Raw genomic sequence first — 24,877 nt, 5'->3', positions numbered from 1 at the left:
GCTCGCGACATCATCTCGTGCCCGACGCGATGGTAGGCGGTGTATTATTTTTCCACCGGTTCGCCAAATTGGCTCGCACGGAATCTCGAATTACTCGACACTCGATATCACCAGGAGGATAAAACTTCCACCTAGCTTGTGCAGCTCTCTATCTCTTTCTCTCTTTCTCTTTCACCGTCTTCCTCTTTCTCTATCCCACACAAACACTCTCTCTTTCTTTCACTTACACCGTATCTCTATCTTTCTCACACGAACGAAGGACGTTTAAAAAGAAGTCGACGATACATTTCCCATTGAGAACGTTACTCTCTCTCTTTCTTTTTCTATCTTATTTTCTCTTTATACCTGTCTTTCTCTTTCTCTCTTATTCTCTCTTTATACCTGTCGTTCTTCTTCTCTCTTATTCTCTCTTTATGTTCGTTCTTCTTCTCTTTCTTTCTTATTCTCTCTTTATGTCTGTCTCTCTCTTCTCTCTCTCCATCGTCGTGGCCTGCCTCCATGATCTTCTCCCTTACCGTAATACGTCGGTCTTGCATATGGGGGCTCTCCATGCACGACCCGTAACCCAATAGGCTTCCCGTAGGAAGATCATGCTTCGGTACAAAGGCTGATCGCTACATCGCACGCGATCACGATGCACGTCACAGAAACTGATGATCTTCATAGCACCATTTGCACGATTCTTTCTTTAATATGTAAGTATTATACTTACATATATACGTACGTACGTACGTACAACGAACCATCAATATCATCTGACTTTTTCTTTTTATCTATGGAAACTATCGCTGTATGTATGTGCGCGTACGTACGATAATTTTTTCTCTCTCTATCTTTCTTTCTTTTTCTTTTCAATAATACTTAAATAATTTTATTTGTCGTTAATTAATTGAATTTAATTCATAAGATACAGTATGATGTATATATATATATATATCTGTATATGTATGTTTTTTTTTCTTTTCGTTTAACCATCTGTAGGACGTCACTTAATTAAAAATTTTTTTTTCAGTTTTAAAATCATACACGTTCTTATATTTATATATCTCTTTAAGTTTGATCTCGTTTTATCTGACACGCAAAATTTCATTTCTTCCCTTTGTACAATCGTCGCGTAGAGTAAAAAGTTACGTTACAGTGTGAGAATCAATATGATCGATATTAGATTTAATAACGATGTTTATTTGTGAGAAATCTTCGATCTATGGCAAATTGATTTCTTACTCTCGTATGAAATCTACATTTATTTTCTATCATATGTGTTATATCTCCAAGATTTTTCTACGATAATATCGTACGATTTTGTGTTGCCTTTGATGAAAGAAAGGAAGAAAGAATAAAAAAAAGGAGAGAGAGAAAAAAGAACGTACAAGAAAAATATTCCTCTTCAGTTTCATTCGAACGCAATCAACCATTTTCCTCTTTGTATTCTTTCCATTGTGGTATTGCAACAGTTTACGTACAAGGTTTGGAAAGGTAAAGGGTTTTGAAAAACAGTTGGATGCCTACCGACAAAAGTGTTTTATTCGTTTACAAAGAACTTACACTATTATCGAATACGTTAACACTCGAACTTGTTGTAATTGCTAACCGGTGAATCGAGTTTCGAGAGAGAGAAAGAGAGAGAGAGATAGATAGATAGAGATAGGAGAGAGAAAGAGAGAGAGAGAGAGAGAGAGAGAGTGCATGGTAATGGCACGGAACGAGCTTTGATCCATCCTATGGATCTATGGATCTATGGATCTATAGATCGTTTATCATCTAACATATCATATTTTATTTCTTACGTGTTATTTGATTATATACATAAAGGGATTCTGTATTGGACGAAAATATATTATGAATCAATAATTAATCATTTGCAGTAATTTGTTATTCATTGATTTAACCTTTTCATTATTAATGGCGACTATAATCATATAGACAAAGTTCTACATGAATTGAGAACTCTGAATGAGTTTATTTTGATATCTTTATATGCAACCAACATTCTTTATTCCGATTAATTCGTATAATTCTCTTTAGAATTCGTTTTATGTATTCGTTTGATAATAACTTTAATAAGAAATCAATGATTTGCATGATACAACGAAATGTCGGATTCTACTACGCTTTAATGTACAACTCGAAGTTTGAAAATAATCGAATAACATATTTATACAATTTGTTATTGAATTGTATTTCTTATCGCAATTGATTATAATTATTGATTCGATCTTTAACATAATGCGGCAAAAGTATGAAAGAAATTACTATACACGTGTCTGTAACATAAAGATTTTCTTTTCTTTTTTCTTTTTCTTTTTTTTTTTGGCAATAACATTAAATTGCTAAGATTAGAATAGATTGTAATTGTTGAAAACGATCCGTTTTTTTTTTTTTTATTATTATTTATATCTTTATTATTTTATTTCTATACTTAGATTACCACGATTTCGTTTCTTCTCTTCTTTTTCTTCATTCGTCATTACGTTCGTGATTATCGTTGACGGTTAATATTCTTACCAAATCATTCGATGACTCTACAACGTTTGTGTATGTAACAGTATCCCGATTTCGTCTTCTAACGGTCCATTTTCCACCTTGTCTCTTAACGGCGAAGAAAACACTTAGAAGTATCACAAAAACGATCAGTAACGTTATGCCGGACCATAAAATCGGATAAAAAATCGATGAAACCGATTCGCATTCCAATTCGTAGATTGGAATTTCCTTGAGAAGTTTGTTACGATGTCGATCCGGCATGGAACATCTGAAGATAACACATTCATTCATGAATCGTGCGTAATACAATTAAAGGACATTTAAATATGAATGGAGATACTTTTTTTTTGTTTTTTTAAAGAATTTCAATTAGAAGAGGTATTGTTAGAGCCATCTATGAGATAACACGTGAAACTATTGAGAAAACGCGATAGACTTTTATCATATGAATTTGTCTTACTTGATCTCCGTGTTCAATTCTTTCAAAGAATTATTTGTGTTAAGCCATTGCATTCTACAATCACATTTCCATGGATTATTCCGAAGATTTACAACAGCTGTTCTCTGTAAAATCAATCGAAGATCAGACTCCAAAGTTTCCAAAGCACAATTCTCGATCGATAAACGTTGAAGTCGTGGTAATAAGAGGCCATGATGCGGCCAAACTGTAAGCTGCACCAAATTTCTACAACCTACTAACGATAATATCTCCAAACTTGTTAAATTTTCTAAATCGTTCAATGCGAGTTTCGTCAAATTCGGCATATTATTCATTCTAAGTTCTCTTAATCGTGGTAGATAAAAACCATTCAGTTGAAAGATCTGCGTTCCCGATATATCAAGTTCTTCTAGATTCGTCGGTAAAAGAGGAATCATGCTTATCGGGTTCCATGATAAATCCAAAATCGAAAGGTTAATTAATTTTTTAAATAGTTCTCCGGAGAAGAAAGTACTCGAGACGTTTCTCAAATCGAGATGTTTCAACGCACTCAACATCCAAAATGCATTTTCGTGAATTCCATCACCGATCGGGTTGTCGGCCAGCGAAAGAAATTCTAAAATCTAAAGACAGAGAGAGCCACTGTTAAATTCCACTTGGTCCTCCATTTTTTTTTCTTTAGCTTTTTAAATTTAAATATCTATGATGGGATAGAAATAAAACTTACCTTTAAATGTTCCAGCATAGTCTCATTGACGATAGAAAGTTTGTTTGATGATAAATCCAATATTTTAAGTTTCGGTATTCTGTCGTTGAGTGCATTGTCGTCAATATATTCCAACTTGTTATGGCTGACATTTAATACTTGCAGATTGTATTCGTCTTTGCAAAGAAAAAAGAAACGTTGCAGATGATTCTGCGATAGATCCAATGTTGTCAACGAAGCTAAATTCGTCGAGCAATCGAGGAAACTGTCGAATTGATTTTGACGTAATATCAAATCAGTCACTTCGCTTAGAATGATAGTCGATTGAATCTTCAAGAAGAAATCTTCTTTCTTTAAACCGTTATTGGTAAGATTTACCTAAAAATTAAATATTCGTATTTGCTATCTATCTTTCTCTCTCTCTCTTCATTTCTATTATAAACTATTATGACCGTAAGATTAAGTTGGAAAAAATAATAGAAGAAAATTAAGAAGAAAAGAGAGAGAGAGAGAGAGAGAGAGAGAGAGAGAGAGAGAGAGAGAAATAGGAAATGTTAAGCAGAAAGGAAATGATAATAAAACCGGAAGAAGATATTTCAAAGAATGTCGCATATATCCGAAACGATTACGAATTGTTTGTGATAAGCGAAATTTGAAATAAAGAATCACCAAAGAAAATATTCACAAGGATGATGACGATGACGACGACAACGACGATGATAATATGATAATGATAACGATGATGATGACGATGACGACGATGATGATGATGATAATGAAAGCAATACGCGAAACACCACCCACCATGATTCCCAAAACGAAGGACAGGATCGAAGCAAAAACTACGAATATTCCGAGCGACATATCGTCCAGTACTGCTTTGTCTAAATTATTTAAATCCGATTTAGAGAAAAATAGATCGATCGATCGATCGTTTCGATACTTTCTTATAACCGAGACTGTTAACTTCGCAGAATGTCTCTCACAGAACGGTCCAGCGGAATGACAACGAATTCATCAGCGACGATCCCTGCTCGCTCGTCCAGTGCCGAACTACGAGGGGCTCGGATGGGGTAACTATAATTGCAATTTTAACTTCAACCTTAACTCGAGCAGTCTTTGAAATTCGTGAAAATGAAAAAGGCACTGATACCGAAGAAACAATTATATACATATGTATATATATATATATCGAAGAAAATTTTATGTCGAAATTTCGGACGCGACGAAAGGATCGTTTTCTATTTCAATACTTTCTCTTGATATTTTTTAACGTTTCGTTTTTTTCTTTTCTTTTATATTACTCCCCACGCCGAGTGAAGCGTAAATAATTTTTCTTCAAAGATGAACATTCGTATCGCGGGGCACTTGCAAAGAAAGGATACGTTTCCGATCAAAAGTTCAGAACCGTCGAGAGGCGAACGTACCACTTTTAAGATAAACCGCGATTATTACTCGCGTTTAGCCATTCGCACTTGTTCCCCGCTACTAATACTATTATTATTACCAGTACAATCATGAGCTACCGGACGTATAATTGTTTTTACCGTCAAGCTTAATCGCTCTCGTATTTTTTTAATATAATTTACACACCAGTTCGTATAGACTACCGATATCGGAGAGTTCGATTTGAAACTGACGTTGATTGCAAAACTTCGTCGGTGTATTGATCTTGAAAGAAAGAAAGAAAGAAAGAGAGGGAGAGAGAGAAAGTATCGTTTGAAAATTTTCGGTGCAACGAAATGTTATAAACGTAATCTATTTTCTACCATGTTCACTGGGAATAAAAATAAAGGGAGAACGCGATAAAGATGACTTCGTGTAGATGAACTGAAAGTCTAACCACGATAACATTGTCATCATTGAGTTCTGCATCATCGTTTAAATTAATTTACATTTAAAAATAATGATATCGGATATATATATATATATATATATATATACACATGTGTAAAAGAATTATCATTTTTACGATACAGAGAGATCCGAGGATTTTTTTTTAAATTTATATTATACCCAGGTATAATCTTTTTCTTCTTCTTCTTCTTCCTTCTCTCTTTTTTTTTTCTTTCTTTCTTTTTGCTCTTTGACCTTCGATACAAATTGTTATTGCTCGAAAGCTCGTAAAATTAAAGACCATTTCTTTATCAATATTATAAACTTTTTACTAACCCCTGCCAGCCTATATTATATCAACATATTTTATTTTGCAATATAAATTTATTCCGGCCGTTTTTTTTAAAGAATAACTTTCTCCGCTTGGCGAAGGAAGAAAGAAAATGGAGTGGAGGGAGGAAAGGAGAGAAAGGAAGGAAAAAAAAAGAAAGAAAAAACAACGCGAATGATTTTCTGAGAAATCAATGTTACGGTGCGAAATAAATGTAAACAAAAAGCTCATTAAGAGTCAGACGTTTATTCACAGTGTTTGTATCATCATTAACCATTCGAAATGAATTATTACGCTTTAGATATATGCAACACATAGTAACAAATATCGTAGTATTTTGGATTTGTGTTCAATAACAAAGGCAAGATAGGCGATCATTTTTTTGGAGTTTGCGGTGTACTCGTAGCTTTGAATACCAATGGATTCGATACGCGAAATATGCTAGGTAACATCGTCGCTAATGTTCCAAAAACTTCTTCCGACATTCCCTATGAAAAAAAAAAAAAACGTATATTAATAGTGATTAGAAATCTGACAATACGGAAGATATATCTGATATACTTTTGGTACGAGAAATTGTAAATTTTTCAATTCTGCTCCACCCCATGATGCCATTTCTATCATAAAACCTTTGACGCATTTGAAGACTAGTTCAGCCCTTTTGGTACACCATGCCACTGTCATTTCCTGATAGTTAAAAGAATCAATCGATTTAATCGGTCGAGTTATGTGACAACCTTGCTCTTGTCGAGTATCAAGTAGAATCTTGAAAACTGACCTCTGTCATTTCATGAACTAGAAGGACTGGAATAGTCAAGGTCGTAACGTCGTTGCAACAAGCTGTTTTTAAAATATTCCTCAATCCCAAAATGGCCGGATGCCTTGAATTAATATCACCTACGATTTTTTAATTAGAAAATATGTTTCTTTTTCTCTTTTTTTCTTTTTTTTTTTTTGTCTTTTCCCCTCTCTCTCTCTTTCTCTTTCTATCTTTGTTCATAGATAATGATCACACCTACCAGATCTTAGAGAATCATTTACCACCATGTGAAATACTACATGGACCTGTGCTAAATTGGAATGTCTCGTGATGAAGACGTCACCAGTTTGTAACGTCTTACTCGTTGGCTTTTTTGTCTAAAAATCATGAAACATCGATCATCGTTATTGATATTTATAGAATCAGAAGAATATTATTTTACCTGAGGATCGCTTCCTTCACGATGATGAGCTTGTCGCCAAGCGACAGCTTCTTTTACGTCCTCACGAATTTTTTCCAACTGTTCGTCGATCGGTGGAAAATGAAATTCTGTTGTCAACTGACATATCGAACACAATTCTACAACGTATCGTGAATTAGAAATATAAGAAACATAATTGTAATTTATTAACGATTATACTGATCAAACACCTTTCGTTATTCCGGAATAACTTCCCAGATGATTGTCGCTTAGCAAAACCAATCCACATAAATCGTTCGAATATAATCCTAAAGCCGTTTGCAATCTCTGTGGCGTTGGATCCCTATTATTAGAGATATAGAAAATTGTACAAATTTTATGTCAATTAAAATAAATAATCTCATATGTTTTACCCAGTATCGCTCTTTTTTGTTCGACAAAAATCGAGAACATCGCCTGTGAGTATTCGGATATTATGCATTTGTTTCATTTGCGAGCCTAAATGTATAGTGAAACTTTCTTCGAGAATAGGATAATCGGACGTTTGTTTTTCTTCGTTTGGAACAAACGTACCTAATGCTGGTCTTATCGGTGGCATTGGTACCATCGGAGAGCCCCTAATATTTTATCATTAATTTTTTTGAAATATAATCTGAGAATTTTTTATATTGTTTCTTTATACATAAAAAAAAAAAAAAAATAGAAAAAGAGAATCGAAGAAAAAAGAACGTAGAAACTTACACAGGAGTCGGTAACATATTCGTTTGCTGTTCTTCCAATAATCTCATAATCCAATTACGATATTGTCGTCTTTGTTCTAATTTTAAAGCATCGACTCTCGAACCCCAATGGCCCTGTAATAAGCTTTGCTCTTCAAAATGACGACCTGCCATATCGTTTATAGATTTTTCAGTTGATCCAGCTTCTAAAGCTTCAACGGCAACACGCATTTCTTCGGTTTGCCTGGAAGATATATTTCTATTCATTCTCGATCGGAATATTCTGTTTGTATATTCTTTAAATAGCGGAGGGTCAACTAACCAAGCCTCTATGATGATAGTAGGGCAATTGCATTCAAGTGAAAATATATTAACTGCTTAGGTCAAGTGTGGAATATGCCTTGTGATTTTCTATTGTTAACGCAATCATACCTGATTTATAAAGAATTTATAACTTATAAGGAACGTACTCGTTATCGAATTTAATTGTCTCTATAGGATTTGTCTCTATAGGATTTCAGACGTATAAGAAAAAAGGGGTGGATTATTCGTTATAATTAAAACGATCGTATGTCTATATAATTTATTAGTTAAGAAAAAAAAAAAAGAAGGGAAAGAAATAGGTTTCTCAATTCAAACCTAATAAATCCATCAATTAATTTAAGATAATTAGTATGTTGCAAGAATAAATCGTGAAAACGATCGTTTGCTTTCCGTATAATCTCAATAGTACTAAAGTTACTGATAATCTATACGGAAAGGTCAATGTAAATCATAATTCATGTTCCATATATTTGCCTATTGACGATGTATTGGAATCTTGACCTTTCTCTGTTAGTAGATTTTAGAATGAAATATGATAGATAAAGAAAATATTATACATTATTTCTCTGCTTTACTGATTAAGCTAATTGTCTAGTAAGGATGTTCATATGGGAATAATTTTTTCTTTCTTTCTTTCTTTCTTTCTTTTTTTTTTTTTTTTTCAAGTAAATCATAGACTAGGTATATAAGTACTAACTTTTGAGTAAGCTGTTCATAATCAGTGTTCCTCATTTGAATGACTTCTGTGACATCTCTACCATATTTATGTTCTGCTTGTAGAATTGGTTCTAAAGACGGTGAGTGTACTAATCTATGGTATGCTGCTGCAAATAATTCTTCATCCGTTGTTCCTATTGGATCTGCATACTCTACAGTTTTTTGTTTATACGTCTTTTCCCAGTTTTTAATTATATCCTCTATATTCAGATCACCTTTCTTCGTAGCATCTATAACTTTCTCTGACTTCTCATCATAAAATTGCAGAGTTAACTCTTTAATAGTACGTTGTATAGTCTCCATTAAATCAGACTCCACATAGTATGGTAATTTAAATGATGACATAATCCTATATGTCAATTCTTTTATGGAACCTTGATATGGAATTTTTAAAGGTATTTCTAATACATATTCCTCGTTTGTTGTACATGTTGGGAATTTGTATATAAAAACCCTTTCAACACATTCTTCTTCAAGTAGACTCATTTTTCATACTAAAAATTAAAAGTTTTATATTATATGAAATTGATATAAATTCTTTGAAACTATTGATTTTAGTAAATGCAACAATTAAAAGATTATACACATTTGTTAAATATATCAAGAAATTAAATTATATTATTACAAAAGAATATATGGTTATTACAAAAGTATAAAAGGTCAATACTTTGGTTGTAAAGCGAGTATTATTGCTTTAAGGTGAACTTTCGCAACATTCGGGTCAAGAGGTTAAAGATAATCCATAGAAGTATATGCGAGTATGTTTATTGTGTATCTTTTCACGATAAACATTTTTACACCTAATTTAATTATCTATTAGATCAAGTCTATTTTTAAAATAAATTTAATATTTTCTTAAAACAGGAATTTTTATTATCGATGTAATTTTTATAATTTTGTATTTTACATGTTTACAATTTATTTTGTCAACAAATGCGATATCTTCAAAATTTTTATTCTTTCAGTGAAAATAAATTATTGAAAATCGTAATGTTTTTCAAAATCAATTACTTCAAATAATATAAAACATCAAATTTATCTTCATATAATATTTTATTATAAAAAAGTTTAGAAACTTTAGATTCGTCGGAAATTTGTTATCGACGGAAGAGGGCATTAGTGTGAACTAAGTGAATCGCTTGTAAATTGATATAATATTAATCATGTAAGAAAGATCTAAGTAAAGGTGTATGAATAAGAAAGAAATTATAATACTTACACTTGTTACTTATAGAAAATAGAAATGATTTCAATATTTTTAGTAATATAAAAAAGACTTAGATGAAAAATCGTTGTTAAACGTCATGTTATGATTCTTAATAGTTAACCTAAAACTCGTTAATTAAATTTTTAATCTATCCATATTATCGTTAACAATGATTTAATCTCCTTGAACGATTAACGCGTGCTCCGTTTAATTTATCGCACATTGTTAAATAATCGTTTCAAAATAATATGTTGCTCGTAAAAGCAACAATCACTGACCGAACTGTAACGCCTCTGCGATAACTTAATTCAGTGTTTCCAACCTAATATTTGAATTTGCTTGAGAGTATATTTTCATTACGCATTTATATCTTTGAATAAAGTAAAATCGTTTGTTCGTATACTTTATAAAGTTAAATTAACGAATAAGATCGAATTATTGATATATTTGAGATTTGAAGCGGGAAATTATTCGTGGCAATACTGTATTGCGTTGGCAACATTGTATTGTGCTTGGCGGCATTATCAGATTTTTGCACATTGCCGTTTCTTTTTAATAAGGTTTTATATTTTCCCTTGTATATTAAATAACGAGTTCTATCATGTTCGATGATAAAAATCATGCAGAGTTAACGGATGCTGAGGCTGAATTATACGATCGGCAAATTCGTTTATGGGGTTTGGAATCGCAAAAGCGGTGAGTTTGATTATTCTAACCTACAAAAGACGATCGGCGTTAATAGTAATAATAGTAATAAATATCTTATAATTATTAAAATATCTTGTAATTATATTAGAAATCTTATCATTATATTAGAAATAATATTAAATAAATTAATCGTAAGTGTACTTATCTTTTTATAGATTAAGATCAGCAAAAGTATTATTGATTGGACTTGGCGGGTTTGGTGCTGAGATAGCAAAAAATGTTATATTAGCAGGTGTTAAAACAATTACGCTTTTAGATCACAGGAATGTGACAATAGAAGATACTTGTTCCCAGTTTTTTATACCTAATGATCAAATCGGTAAAAATGTATGTAAGTTATTTATTGATCCATTTGATATAATTATACCGTTTTTTTATATGACATTATGTATTCATAGAAAGCAGAAGCATCTTTACAAAGAACTAAGAATTTGAATCCTATGGTCAATGTAGAAGCAGATTCTGCAAATATAGACGATAAGCCAGATGAATATTTTAATAATTTCAATGTTATCTGTGCTACTCAGTGTACTATGACTCAATTAAAAAAACTTAATAAGATATGTAGACAGTATAAGATAAAATTCTTTGCGGGAGATGTTTGGGGTACTTTTGGATATACTTTTGCAGATTTGGGCGAACACGAATATGCTGAGTAAGTAATCTTTTAGTTAGAAAGTAATTATAGATACTTTTTTATTATTGTTTTAATTACAAATACTTTTTGTAGAAAATTATTTGTATTCGACATAAACAAAGAGCTATACTTTTAGGGATATCGTGCAAACTAAGCCAGTAAATGCAGCAGGAGGTGAACCAAAAGGGAAAGAAAAATTTGAAAAGATTGTTATTACTGAAAAACGTAAAGATAATTTCGTTCCTTTCGAGTCTATCATAGATATAGATAAAAGTCGTCTTCCTACAAGGGAATCAGAAATGTATTATATGATGATGAGTAAGTGTTTTCTTTCCTGATGATAATTATGATATTAAATAAATGTTATAGTCTTGTTAAATTTTCCAGTAATGTTGCATTATCGTGAAAAGTATAAGAGTGACCCTTTACCTAGCGAAAGAGGCTCAGAAAAATTGAAAGCAGAGTCAACAGCCATTATAGAAAAATATGAATTAGGAGATAAAATAAATTCCTTGATAGAGTATGTATCTTTCATTTATTGATTTAAGAATATACTTAAAACATTTCTCATTATATATTTTATTTAATTCAGAGGAGATTTGTATGGTCAAATTAGTCCAATTTGTGCCATAGTAGGTGGGGTTATGTCTCAAGAGATTATAAAGGCTGTTTCGCAAAAGGAAGCTCCCCATAACAATGTATTTCTTTTCAATCCACAGACGTTGTGCGGCAAGATCTTAAAATTGGCGTAATAATCATAAGGTATTATCATCATTGTAATTTCTTGAAATTATTCTTTTCAGGTTTTCATAATAAATTTTTTGTATTTTATTAATAAATTAATACAAATATTGAGTAGTTTGATAACAAGTTTATGTATCATAAATAAAGTTGTATCTACGTATACCCGAAAACATTTTTTTTTTACTTTCGTAACATGATATTGTAGTAAATACTGTATTGTAATCATACATACACAGACGTACACGCACTGTGATATTAGAACGTAGAAGACAAAAAAAAAGAAAACATTACGAATGTTTAGCAAAGGCGACCCACGTTTCAGTCGTATACTAACATTCAATTTGAAACATGATTTCACTTTCATAGAAACTTTCCACGTACTCATACGCGCGATTCACATTGTACATTTCATAAAGCAGCCCGTATTTTTTCGTGGCCGATTGCACGGAAAATACGTCGTAATACGTAAAATGAGAACGGAAGAGAGCCCAGGATTTTGCGGGTTTAGGATATGACTCGTTACATTTTATTATCAACCAACCGATATTACTTTCTACGACGAAAGAAGGTAATATTTTTACGTCGATGTTGAAAATAGTTTTTCATAAGTGTTTTATTATTCCTTTAAAACATGCGTTTATTTTATATTCTTTGAAAAATACTACGCATTTCTGTTTTTTGTATTCCGTTAGATTAAAGTTTCGTTGAATTGCGTGTTTTCTAAGAGATTTCGTATCGATATTTAGCGAAGAGAGAGAGAGAGAGAGAGAGAGAGAGAGAGAGAGAGAGAAGGGTGTAGGAGTAAGGGGTGTATCGAAGGTTGATTCCAGGGTAGTAGTAGCTGGGAATTATGATGTATCGTCTTTCCCCATAGACACGATGTCGTTGGACGTTGCAACGATTACGTGGTATAGTAGTAGTAGAGGGTGTATGTAAATCTAATGATCCTCGTAGATGTCATGCCTTAGATGTATACGTAGTTGCCTTTATACAGGTATAAATGACATTTCCCTTAACGATACAGGCACGTGCTCTCTCTTCACGGCTGTCGAATTATCTTTCATGATAGTTTATTTGGTGCTCGTCGAAAAACCATTAGTCGAGCTTCACCTAAACCATGTTAAAGTCTACCCGTTCTGCTGTTACACCGTTGCATCGTATTTGAGTGTGGTATAACGTGGATATTACGTGACTGATGCATTTTCTCGCGACTCGAAAAGCATATCGAATTGTTAGGCTTGACGATTTATAACTTTAACGTCGACTCGGTGATTCGATTTAGCAAATTTTGTCTTCCTCTCTTTCTCTCTCTTTTTTTTCATAGACGCTCAATGTTACATTTGTATGGTATACACGTATACAGCGTATATATGTAATTCCGTATGACATAATAAAATTGAAAATATTTCTATTAACTTTCTCATTTTCTTTCTCGTTTCAGCTGGCACACCATTTGATACTATGTGTCGGACAATCGTTGAAAACATTAGAAAGGGTGATGCGGCATTTCTCACAGAGTTTTACACGATCGCGTGACGACTCGAGAAGCACGTTAAATAACGTAAGAGACTCGTTGGTACTTCCCGTGACTCAGGTAAGGAATTTACCAAGACTACTTCCATTACTAATCTACATAATCACACGCTCGTAGGTACCACAACTACAAGTACTCTAGGTACATATGTATTCTACTTTTACAAGTAGATCGATACAACGTGTATTTCTTTAGGAATGTCAGACTCGTCATCCACCGTAGAATATAATCAATACAAATCGCATTAAGCTCGTACAATTGAAAGTACACTATGCTCTTTTTAACACTAACAATTTTATTGGTCCATTCCACGAAAGGAATTTTGCTAAGAGTTTATATTTTTATGGTTGTATAAACGTACTCAAGACACGACGTTAAGGTCCTTAACTTCTTCGACCTTGCGGCCCTTTTTTCGCGGTTTCCAAGTGAGAAAGAAAGAAAGAAAGAAAGAAAGAGAGAGAAAAAAAGAAAAAGAAAAGAAGGGTGTGCCCTTCACACATCCCGTCCGTTCCTTGATTTACGGTGTGCGACGGAAATTATTACCACCGTAAAAATATCTTCGAGCGTATTTATTGACAGAGAGCAAGCGAAGTATTGCCCCTGACAATACGTGAGAAGGGCTGACCTTAAAACGACAAGACTGTAGTTAAGCTGATCTTAAACGGCTGTTGTAAAAGGTCGGGCCATTCGCATAAACGTATCGTCAATGCAGTTTTTCGGTATATAAGGAGAGCACATTCTTTGGCTAATGCACTTTTAACATTTTGACCGTCTACTGCACCCGGCGTTGAATTGCACGCGAGCCTGTATAGTTACGATTACCACGAGTAAATAATAAATCTTGGAATAACGGTCTGGTAAGAACGTACATAATCGCTTTCGTGGAACTTGCCTTACGTTCTTTTATTTTTTACTTGCTTTAGTATAAAACTTGTTTATTCGAGTGAGTTACGCGCTTGTTAGATATAATTTCATGATAGATTTACCCATAGATTTCTTCTCTTTTCTTTCTTTTTTTTTTTTTTTTTCTTATACCATCAATTCGTATCATTACATCCGTGTCAATCGAAATCAACGTGTATTTGCGAAAAAGTAAAATAATTATGCTTTATCATAAGCGTGAAATTTGTGAAATTTGTTAAATCGACGAGTTACATACGATACATACATTATGATACGTACACACGTACGCCATTAACTCTTTAAAATAATCGTCAATCTGTATTTTTAGGAAAATCGCGTGCACGTAGAACGGAAAGATTAGAAGATAAGGGGAAATGGTTGAAAAAAAAAAAAAGAAAAAGAAAAAGAATTAAAAAAAAAAGTCTTGGAAAAAACGAAAGAAAAAAGAAAGAAAGAAAGAAAGAAAGAAACAAACAAAAAAACAAACGCGTACGTGAGTCAAATACTTACGACTCGCTTCGTTGATATCACTTTCCATCGGCTTAAACCGTTTATAAGCTCGGACTTCCCATAGGAAACACGATTTTCCCTTATCAGTGTCTTATTGTCGTCGGTACCTTCCAACTTCCGTCGTCTACTCGCGATGTGGTTTCTTCATTATTAAGTTTCCCTTTGGCGCTTCCCTCTTGCCTTTTTGACCCCTCCTCTTTCACCCTTTCTACCTCTTCTCAATTTCTCGTAAGGGTAGAAACGAATAATACTTACTCTTCCTGTACTAACGTAACTAGGGTATAGGTGAAATTCCATGGACGTAGAAGCGTAGGAGTCGATGGAAGAGGAAGGCATAAAGAGGTTTCATGGCTCGTTTTCTGACCGAGGGACATAATATTTTTCGTTGGGCAGAAAGTCTCTGGTCGCAAGGCGCGTGGACCACCGAGTGCATTAACAAAATAACGTAATAAAATCTGAGTGCCTTCCACCGCTTATTTCCTTCTTTCTTTCTCTCTCTCTTTCTCTCTTTCTTTTTTTTTTTATTCTTTTTATTCTTTTATTTTCGACCAAGGAGAGTTACTCGCGTACTACGCCCCGTCACCTTTCCTTCCTTCCTTCCTTCCTTCCTTCCTTCCTTCTTTTCCTTTTCGTTTTTTTCCCTTAGCCAAAGTTACTCGTAAAATCCGATACATTGTGCGGTGTATTCGTCATGTCTGTAAATGACGTCGACCATCGTTGGACACGCGACGAGCGAAAAGAAATCGATCCTCTTTCGATCTATGTATTCTCTCTTTCTATTTTTCTATCTTTTTCTCTTTCTCTCTTTCTCTCTTTATACTTTCTTTTTCGCTGGACGTTCATCGGATTCTAAACCAGCATGAAACCTTTTTACGATTTTACTTTTACAGTATCAAAGTCTACTGTATCATATACGAGAACTGCGATCAATATGACGCAAGTACTTTTTATTTTCCCTTTTTACAACTCTAACAATATTTTTTTACAATCTTATTAACTTCGGAGCAACCGTATAAAACGGATCGTGGTCCGACCACGAACAGAGTAATCTACTTATCGATTCTGTCGGTCAAACCAATGCGAGTGGATAAAGAAGTTCTTTCGTATACTGTATTATATTTTTTACTAGCTATGTTTCAATGGATATTTGTGGATATAATATTTGTGGATACACACACACACACACATACATAGATACATACGTATACATATATATTTTTAATAATATGTGAAATACAAATTTTTTACATCAATTTTATTAGTATAATATATAAGTAATATAGTAACATAGTAAACGCATAAGAAATATATTCTATACATGTTGATCTTCATACATTTATAAACATACATATATGATTTAATAATTTGCATATAAAAAATTTAATAATTATAAAAAACTTTCCAAATAAGTCAGAATATTGATCGATTAAATTAGATAAACCTTATGCTTTTGTTGACAAAGATTAGATATTAAAGGTATTTTATGTATGCATTCATATATCACGAACGTATGTATTTAACGAGTTATACAAAAATAGTCTGAACATTACAATGGAAAATTTCTCGAATTAGGAGTCAGGGTATTGACCGACTAGACTAAAAAAGACTTATAACTTCTTATCGCGTACAAAAAGACGTCAGGTATATCAGACGATCAATCTTAGGGCTAGAAAAGTCTCCCGAAAATTTGCTCGCGACACGATCGTTGTCGTCGTGTTGTTGTCGTTGTCGTCTCGAGTTGAGTCACGCAAGGACGCGAAAGAAAAAGAGAAATAGAAAAAGAGAGAGAGAGAGAGAGAGAGGGAGAAAAGAGAAAAACTCAACGAAACATTAATTTCGTATACGGTCACGCCTCGGTCTCTCAGACCATTTCTCCTCTCGGCTTTCGAGAGTTTCGTATTTCCAGTGTGATCCTCGTTGCGATATTGCTCAGGCTTTACGAGCAACCATTGGTGCAATTCAGACAGTTTTTAGGGTCAAACGAATAGCTAATGCAAATACGAGCCTCCTTGTGCTCGACATTATTTCACCTCTCTCCTTAGAATTCTCCTTCTAGTTTGGGTTGCGTCTGGGATGTTTGGCGACGGCCATCTTCTATCTCTATCTTTCTCTCCCTTCTTCTTCTTCTTCTTCTTCTTCTTCTATTCGTATAACTTCGTCTCCTCGACTACCTTCGTCTTTCGAAGAGACATTACGCGAAATCTTAATGCCCGTTCGTTATCAATTAAGACACGGTCGTTGCAATTAATTCCGTGGACTGCTAGCCGAACGAGAAACGGAAACGGCACTGTCTTTGGTTATATACGTGTGTGTGTGTGTTTATGTGTGCGTGCGTGTGAGTGTGAGAGAGAAGAGAAGAGAGAGAGAGAGAGAGAGAGAGGGAGATAAAATAGGGGATGAGATCTTAGTGATCGTGGAAGAACATCGACGCGGTATGTTTCACGAATAAACTTGTCCCGAGTGCCGACACCTAACCGAGTATTCCGAGTTTGCGAGAGCCATTTTGAATCTTGGCTTTGAGGGTGGAAACTTGCACGTCGTTCGTAATATTACCGAATAAGACGACGATGTTCGTCGAAGTTTGCCGATTTCGTAAGAACCGTTTCGTGTAAGTTAACTCCTCTCTTCGTTAATTTATATTTTATTTGCTCTTTTTATTTCTTTTTTTCTTTTTACTTTCTCTCTCTCTCTCTCTCTCTCTCTCTTTCTCGTTTAGTAAAGAACTTCGCAGGAATTTTTTGTCTTGGTGTAAGTCTTTCGAGACTACGTTTTTCACATAACTTAACACTCGGACTATTAATGTATTCAGCTTGGGGCTTTCTCCTTTCGGACGTTACAAAAATGTCGGAGCACGTTGGGCACGAGAAGCACAACGGAGTGTGGTGATTTACATTAAAATTTAATTAATACGCGCTGGCTAGGCTCACGAGAACGGAGTTCGGTTATCTCCGACGATGATGGAGCGAGGAAATCTATCTCCGACACGTATACAAGCACTCTGAGAACAAACCCGTAATTTGTCAGAGAGTGGTAGGTCCCTAAGCCCGGGCATTATCATTTACGCCTATGTGGAGATCAAGACAGACAGAGATAGAGATAGAGAGAGAGAGAGAGAGAGAGAGAGAGAGAGAGAGAGAGAGAGAGAGAGAGAGAGAGAGAGAGAGAGAGAGAAATCCATGGATGGAAAATTAGAGAGAGAGAGAGACTTGTACGACCATCGCAGGGTAGAAATCGATTCGGTCTGAGCACGTAACAAGACCAATTTCGTTCTGTCTAACAATTTGCGAAGAATATATATATATATATATATATATATATATATATATATATCCTGTTCTTTCCGTCTTGTATAATATATCTATTGTAAGATGAATTTTTCACGAGGATTGACGAATTTGATGACGTATCAATCGAGAATTACTATCGAAATGAAGTAGTCTACGAAGTTGGCCAACCGTAATTATCTGTTTCGGACCGAGACAAAATTATGATATGGAATAATATCTTTGAGACGAGGAAGAGACGATTATTTTTTTCTCCTTATGTGAATATTTACGTGATATATATATATATATATTATAAAGTTTCTTTGATCGATTTCGGACGACAATACTTATTTAGTTTTCTGACAAAAAGCAGAAAGCCTGTTCCAAAAAAAAAGAAAGAGAGAGAAAGAACGAATTACTAAATTACAATGGTAGTCTCACGCATGTTACCATGTCTCGTTCCTTTTATTCCTTCTCTTTCTTCTTTGCTTCTCCTTCCTCCTCTTCTACCCCCCTGTCACCACCCTATCCTTCTCCCTTTCACCCTTCTCCTTCCAATGCTTTCTTCCACATATGTGGAAAAAAGGAAGTGTATCATAAGTTACAAGAGCGAGAGAGACTTATGGCTTCGGTACGGTCCATATTTCATGCTTTTGTTCGATTCTGTCGGGCATTATTTTAGGTTACGTCGAGAAATGCTTTTGGGATCGCGGTTTACCGTCCTTTTCCTATTTCTTTCTTTTTACTTTCTTTTTTTTCTCTTTTATCTTTTTTCTTCCTCACTCCTTCCTCCACTTGTTCTTTTTTTTTCCTATCTCTCTTTCTCTCTCTCTATGTTTTTCTTTTTTTCTTTTCATCTCTTTTTCGATAACCACCGAAGAGAAATATGTCGAGTTTCCTGCTGCTTGCTCGAGCTTACAAAAGGGAAAGAAGGGAGGGAGTAGTGACAGAGAATGAGAGAAGAGAGAGAGAGAGAGAGAGAGAGAGAGAGAGAGAGAGAGAGAGAGAGAGAGAGAGAGATAGAGAATGAAGAAAGCTTTTACTAATGCACCCTTTTGTAATCTCTTTACGATTTTCTTTCGATATCGACGTCTTCTTTAACACCCATTCTATCCATAAGATATAGATATCTATATTTTATATAATACTCGAAAGTAGACAAATAAAAAGAAATTTTCTTTTCGAAGCTTCGAGGAATACTCATCTTGACTACTTTTTTTCCCTTCTTCTTCTCACAGTGTGTACCAAAAAACGTCATTCCTTTCTAAGCATTTAACAGCTGCGATAAAACATGTCTTAGCTTCTAAGAGGCACAAATATCGTTCTCTCTCCCTTTCTCTTTCTCTCTTTCTTTTAAAAGAAAAAGAACGTACTAAACAGAGAGAGAGAGAGAGAGAGAGAGAGAGAGAGAGAGAGAGAGAGAGAGAGAGAGAAGGAAAGAAAAAGAGAGAGAGAGAGAGAGAAAGAAAGCACGAGGAGCCGAGTGGCACTTTAAAGTATTTTTGGCAATATAAGGGGTTGACTTATGACTCGCGCGATTCCACCCGAAAGGAGAGAGAAGAAAGAGAGAGAAAGAGAGAAAGATACATACACATATACACGGTGGCGTCTCGAGCGGGATATTGCATTGTGTTTTCTTTCGGGACAAATGATTTACCGCGTTTCCCCTTGTATTGCCGCGAGCTACTACGGTCCTGCAAAAACACGTAAGGGGTTGCAAGAGTCACCGTGTTAGGGTACGAAAAAAGAAGATGGAAAGAAACGATAGAAAAGAGAGAGACAGAGAAAGAGAGAGAGAGAGAGAGGGAGAGGGAGAGGGAGGGTTTGTAGAGAGAGAGAGAGAGAGAGAGAGAGAAACGTTCGCAATGTGGGAGGTATTACATATTTATGGGCTTCTGGTCCCGGCACGGAAGCAAATTTCGACCAAATCTCGGTCGGAAATAACGTTAAAGCCATTGGTACATAAGGTCTCCTCGGCATTTTTGAAGGCAAGGAATATCGTCGATTTCCTCAGCTACATTATTTTTCCAACCACACGAGCGTCTCTTATTTTCTCTTCCTCTTTCATATTGGTTTTTTTTCCATTTTCTCTTTCTTTCTTTCTTTCTTTCTTTCTCTTTCTTCTTTTCTTTTTGCGTATTATTCAATTTTTTCTCATTAGATTTTCTAGTCCTATCGGCGAAGAAAATCTCGTTGAGACGACGTTCGTGAAAGTTCATATGAGAAAAATAATTTCTTTTCTTATTTTCTATATACCCATGTGTGTGTGTGTGTGTTTATTTTTCTAAAAACATTAGAAAGAATAATAATTAAAAATATAATAAATAATAATTAACGTGATAAGTAATAATATGTTAGAATTATCAAGTATAATAAAATTAGATATCCAACCGGTGTCGCCGACTGGCGTTCGCCGTTAAAACTAATGGCCGCGTTTGCTATGGCACAAAGTTTGCACGAAAACGTTTGCACGAAGGTCCGATGAATAAGAGAAGAAAAAGAAGATATTAAGTACGATCCACAAGATCGTTTATTATTTCTCTCGATAATTTATATGCTCGTGCATATTATTTTCCTATCCATTAAGACGGTCTCGCGCGTTTACGCGAATTCGCTTCCTCGAAGGCAATTATCGACTAATTACGAACTAATGATTATTGGCCGTTCTTTTGAATTCCAATAACCGAGATAACGAGAGGAAGAGAAAGAGATAGATAGAAAGATAGATAGATACATATAGAAAGAGAAAAAGAGAAAGAGAGAAAGATCGAACGAGCTTAACAAGCTTCCAGGAAGTATTCTCGATGAATCTGGTCGTCGTAATACCTTAAGGCAGATGCATTTTCAAACGAATTTTTTTGCTAATTACGTAAGAATTAATTCTCCCTATGTGAAAGAAAGAAAGCAAGAAAGAGAGAGAGAGAGAGAGAGAGAGAGAGAGAGAGAGAATTTTATCGAAACGATAATTAAAGCCTTCTCGAGGCTTTCTCGTTAAACGAGTTAGAGACAGAACTCTGTCTTTCTTTCTCTCTCTCTCTCTCTTCTCTTTTCTTTCCTCTTCTTTTTCTCTTCTCTCTTCTCTTACGATCCGCTCGTTAAATCGTTCTATCGCTTACCAGCTTCGCTTTTGTTCTATAGTCATCTTAAGAACAAGCTCGTTGACAGGCATTAGCGTTTATGGGAGGTCATTAACATGAGATATAGACGGGCATCTTCGAAAAGCCGGAAGAAGTTAACCTCCGTTCCGTTGGTTCCACTGGATTTCGGAACGTAATGCCTCCCGTAGTGACTTCCGATTTGATTCGGTAATATTTCATAGGATTCTATCGTATATAGGGTGAGTTTCCTCGGACGAGTCCTATCTGGGGTTGAACAGTGTCCACTATTCCCGTTCGTCGAATTATCGACTATCGACGGATAATCCCCTTTTTCGTTTATAAAGAATATTATCTTATTAAATTAAATTAACGTTAATAATCGCGTGTTAACGGTAATAACATAAATTCACAAGAGATATTCTCGAAAAAGGATTCCTCAAAATACGTCTTAAACAGCTGTTCGAAAGTAATTAATAAGCGTATCCGTTTAAAACAACCACCTCGGTTCTACTCGATCCGATTCGATCCGATGGCTCGAGTTGGCTCGATCTACAAGGGCTATTTACACGACTTTTATCCTTTCTTTGCACAGTCAGAATACATAAAAGCACGTCTCGCAGATCGTATTACTACATCTAAAGATCGGAATTAAATTCGTACGTCGAAAAGCCTCTCTCCTCGTTTTCTCCCTTTTCTTCAAAGTCAAGCCTCTCTCTCTCTCTCTCTCCCTCTTTCAGTACGTTCCTCTGTGTGGATCTTCCTCTCCATCCACAGTTCCCTCGACCGAGTAATTTTCGATTGCCAAGGCGAAGCGACGAATGAATAAGTAAGAAGATATCGAGCCTCGAGCCGTTTGCGCCCACTTTGTAGTTTCAGGCCCTCTCGATGTGGCTGCGGCGTAACGGATCGTTGAAAGACCGAGAGAGATAGTTAGATAGATAGATAGCTAGATAGATGGAGATAGATAGATAGATAGATAGAGGGAGAGAGAGAGAGAGAGAGAGAGAGAGAAAGAGAGAGGTGACTGTGAAAGGGGCGGCAGATACACCGCTACGGGATTTCGCGAGCAATTACGTGATTAAGACGCCTCCGGCTTCGCTTGGGGTCTACTAAGTACGTACTTAGCTCTGATCCGTTACCGTACTAACCGGCTGCCTGTTCTCTCTAACGAAAACTCTTTCTCCGTTTCACCGGGATGCTGTGATCTTGGAGAACGTCCTTGCTTATCCTATTCCTCTCTCTCTCTCTCTCTCTCTCTTTATCCTATCTCTCTATTTCTCTCTTGCTACGAAGACAAGACCGAGAAGTTCCTTCGAGCTCTTGGCTTTACCGTCGATTCGAGTTTACCGGAAATTAGCTAAATAATTCAGACGAGACTTTCTCTCTCTCTCTCTCTCTCTCTCTCTCTCTGTATTCCTCTTTCTCTCTGGCTATGTTCAGTTTCCGGATTCCCCAAAAAAGATGCCTTTACCTTCTCACGAATGGGGATTAAAAATGCTAGTATGTCCAGCTTTTGTCCTCTTCCGGTCGACTTTCCATCCACCGTATCTTCTTTCCTTGTTCAGGTTTTATGTGCTCTCGTGAAAAGGACCGTTGCTCGCGTTAGATATTCATTAGCGGCGTGAGGACGGACCAGTACGCTTGGGTCCAGAAAGCCGGTGGTAAAAGTAGAGAAATAAAAACAGAGAATATAAAGAGAGAGAAAGAGAGAGGGAGAATGAGAGAACAAGAGAGCATCATTATTGTTCGGTGCTCGCAGTGGAATTATAAACATTTTATGGTGTTCTTAATTAGCCGAGAGAAGATCAACTCCATTTCGTGGCCTCTTTTTTCAAGCGTATACTTATTCCTTCCTGAGCTTTCATATTTTTCCTTCTTTATATTTTTTTCTTCTTTTTCTTTTTCCTTTTTCTCTTCTTCTCTCAATGGATCCATCTTGAATTAGAAAAAACCATTTCGTAAATCGTCTTTTCTCTGTATTTTTATATCTTTACATATCTCTATATTTGTAATCGTCTATTTTCTATATTACTTCTTCTTTCTTCTTTTTCTTTTTCTTCTTTTTCGTACGAACTTTCGAACATAAGGGATCGAGAATGAAGACGACGAAGATGGGGTAAACGAGTACGAAGTAGGTGATGCACGATTTCAACCCCTCAATCGTGTGGACGATTTTGAAGCTCGCATTACCACTTCCACGAGTGCCTACGAGTTATATGACGCGTGGCGTGGTGTGAACGAGGCCTCATTTGAATCCGAATGGAGACGATTTTCGTAGAGAAGAGAGCCTGTCAGAGAAATGGCAGTTCGCGAGAGAAAGGAGATAGACGTGACCCAAGGATAAGAGAGAATGAGATCTCCCTTGGAGGGGAGACAAGGGATCTTTCGATTTTCTAACGGTGAAGGGCGATGCCAGCAATATGTCACCGACAGATAGTCGTATCGGTACTTTTCTTGCCTTGAGTGCGAACGATCGACCGGAAGCTCATGTATTTCCGTTTCCACACCTCATCAAACTCGTCTCGAAATTTTTTCGTCTTCTCTTCTTCTTCTACTTCTTCTTCTATACTCTTTGTCTTTTCAAAGGAATTTTTCTTTTTTTTATAAATAAGACACGTTTCGAAAAATGCAAATGATGAAAATAAATGATCGGTATTTAACTCTGTAGGAGTTAAATCTTGACGTAATCCTCATACTTCATAATTTATATTTCTTTAACACAAATGATTTCTTTTTACTTCCTTTTTTTTTTCTTTTTTAATCGCGAGAAGTTAAATTTTCAGTTACGAGTTAATTCATTTTCTCCTATTAACAGTTTAAACATCAAACAAGCAACTTCAATATTTATTCAAAAACGAGAGAGAGAAGAAGATACATAAAATAGAAATTATTCTTCGTCTTTTCGTTTAACGTGTTCGGATAATAATGAACGATGAGGATCAAATCCTCATGGATCTCTTCAAGAAGAGAAAGAAAAAGAGAGAGAGAGAGAGAGAGAGAGAGAGAGACACAGAAAATATAAGGAGAAAGAGAGAAAGGAGTCTAAGAAACGTGGAACCAACGAAGCAGCAGAGATTCTCTCGAAGTCTCTCTTCCTTTCTGCTATTAGCACTTTCGACTTGAGTCCTTTCTTCCTTACCTCCCTTACTTCGTCTCTTCGGGATTATTATCCTGCCGATTTCATAAGGTCCTTGGAGGCGAAGGCGATGCCTCTTCACCGTCCCTTTCTTCGTCCCTTTTCCCACTCTCTCTCACCTTCCGGCGTATCCCACTCGCACTCCATTAAAGTAATGAAGACACCGTCGGCTACGAGAAAGACTATGGCGATGACGATACTCATTCTTTCTCTCTCTCTCTCTCTCTCTCTCTCTCTCTCTCTTTCTGTTTAATGCTTTCTCTTGGTAGCGTAACGCTTCAGGGTCCAAAGGGTTTCCTTCCAAGGAATTTATTCCACGTTGGTGGCTGTTAAACTCAAAACAAACCCAGCCTCTCCCTTTCTCATTTTCCGTGACTCGTGTCTTTCGCTTTATATA

At 35.4% G+C, this 24,877-nt stretch overlaps 3 protein-coding genes and 1 long non-coding RNA gene across 5 annotated transcripts in view; 2 read left to right on the top strand and 2 right to left on the bottom strand.

Moving 5' to 3' along the window:
• Positions 1-1,502: 1,502 nt before the first annotated feature.
• On the bottom strand, positions 1,503-4,641 carry LOC127066261 (leucine-rich repeat neuronal protein 1-like). Its single transcript, XM_050999760.1, has 4 exons — positions 4,434-4,641; positions 3,651-4,007; positions 2,945-3,546; positions 1,503-2,752 (listed from the first exon to the last, which is right to left on the bottom strand). Exons 1-4 carry the CDS (start codon positions 4,491-4,493, stop codon positions 2,458-2,460), a joined length of 1,314 nt encoding a protein of 437 aa, XP_050855717.1. The 5' UTR covers positions 4,494-4,641; the 3' UTR covers positions 1,503-2,457.
• Positions 4,606-6,050, top strand: LOC127066283 (uncharacterized). The gene is made up of 2 exons (XR_007782348.1): positions 4,606-4,702; positions 5,874-6,050. It is a non-coding gene; the product is annotated as an uncharacterized LOC127066283 (long non-coding RNA).
• Positions 6,027-10,226, bottom strand: LOC127066258 (protein C12orf4 homolog). Its single transcript, XM_050999756.1, has 10 exons — positions 9,957-10,226; positions 8,718-9,231; positions 7,719-7,940; positions 7,391-7,594; positions 7,208-7,320; positions 6,999-7,135; positions 6,816-6,933; positions 6,575-6,693; positions 6,358-6,483; positions 6,027-6,284 (listed from the first exon to the last, which is right to left on the bottom strand). The coding sequence occupies exons 2-10, from the start codon at positions 9,221-9,223 to the stop codon at positions 6,171-6,173; spliced, it is 1,659 nt and encodes a 552-aa protein (XP_050855713.1). The 5' UTR covers positions 9,224-9,231; positions 9,957-10,226; the 3' UTR covers positions 6,027-6,170.
• A 21-nt stretch (positions 10,227-10,247) lies between these two features.
• LOC127066268 (SUMO-activating enzyme subunit 1) overlaps positions 10,248-24,877 on the top strand; it is a 20,623-nt gene continuing 5,993 nt past the window's right edge. Inside the window, exons 1-7 of one of the 2 annotated variants that reach the window (XR_007782327.1) lie at positions 10,248-10,640; positions 10,808-10,979; positions 11,051-11,307; positions 11,426-11,607; positions 11,677-11,809; positions 11,882-12,051; positions 13,475-13,627. Coding sequence is in view for 1 of the 2 variants with exons in the window: in XM_050999769.1 (XP_050855726.1) it covers positions 10,546-10,640; positions 10,808-10,979; positions 11,051-11,307; positions 11,426-11,607; positions 11,677-11,809; positions 11,882-12,041 (999 nt within the window). In the remaining variant the exon portion in view is untranslated. Of the gene's footprint in view, positions 10,641-10,807; positions 10,980-11,050; positions 11,308-11,425; positions 11,608-11,676; positions 11,810-11,881; positions 12,216-13,474; positions 13,628-24,877 lie in introns of those variants that run through there. The other variant, XM_050999769.1, reaches the window with a different exon arrangement.

Source organism: Vespula vulgaris, chromosome 9 (assembly GCF_905475345.1).
Source record: "Vespula vulgaris chromosome 9, iyVesVulg1.1, whole genome shotgun sequence".
Taxonomy (NCBI): domain Eukaryota; kingdom Metazoa; phylum Arthropoda; class Insecta; order Hymenoptera; family Vespidae; genus Vespula; species Vespula vulgaris.
This window is presented reverse-complemented; position numbering and strand designations above follow the sequence as displayed.